The sequence below is a fragment of the Nestor notabilis genome, unplaced genomic scaffold (assembly GCF_000696875.1).
Source record: "Nestor notabilis isolate BGI_N333 unplaced genomic scaffold, ASM69687v1 scaffold4833, whole genome shotgun sequence".
NCBI classification, from domain to species: Eukaryota; Metazoa; Chordata; class Aves; order Psittaciformes; family Psittacidae; genus Nestor; species Nestor notabilis.
In genome coordinates, this window is record NW_009922246.1 from 17,233 (window position 1) to 17,908 (window position 676).

The window sequence follows — 676 nt, forward strand, 5'->3', positions numbered from 1 at the left end:
CAGACTCATACTACGTCAGGGAAGTTGGGCCTCTTGTGGTTGGTGCCTGTTTAGCATTTAGGTGGTTTGTTTTCATCATACTGTCTTACGTGCAGATCTCTTGGTCTGTGCTGGGGATCCCACCTGAGCAGGGACACCACAAAGCCTTTTCCACATGCCTGCCTCACCTGGCCATGGTCTCCCTGTTTGTCAGCACTGCAGTGTTTGCCCACCTGAAGACGTCCTCCATCTCCTCCCCATCCCAGGATTTGGTAGTAGCAGTTTTGTACTCAATTTTGTCTCCCATGCTAAACCCCCTCGTCTACAGCATGAAGAACCAGACACTCAAGCATGCTCTGAGGAAATTTATTACTGATGTTTTTCAGCAGCCATACATTGTCTACTTTCCTCTGCAAATGGCTGCCAGTGTAGGTCATAACAGGCCAAGTCTGTTTTTCCTGCTTTGCATTTGTTTTACATTTGTTTTACATTGTTTTACATTTGTTTTACATTGCTTTACATTTGTTTCAACTAGTGATTATGTTGTCTTCATAGAAATGCCAGGTTTTGTCCCCTCCACACATCTTGTGTGATCCACAGACTTTTGTAAATGGGGAGTCTCTCATTGTATTTAAGGGAAATAAAATAGGATCCTGCAGCAACATTTTTCTGAGATCCATCCTCCATATAGCAGGAA

General features: G+C 43.9%; 1 protein-coding gene across 1 annotated transcript in view; it reads left to right on the top strand.

Moving 5' to 3' along the window:
• LOC104403401 (olfactory receptor 14C36-like) overlaps window positions 1–676 on the top strand; it is a 1,381-nt gene that overhangs the window by 571 nt on the left and 134 nt on the right. Inside the window, 1 exon segment of the mRNA XM_010011522.1 lies at window positions 1–407. This exon segment is cut by the window's left edge and continues 571 nt beyond it. Within this exon segment, the coding sequence (XP_010009824.1) occupies window positions 1–407 (407 nt within the window).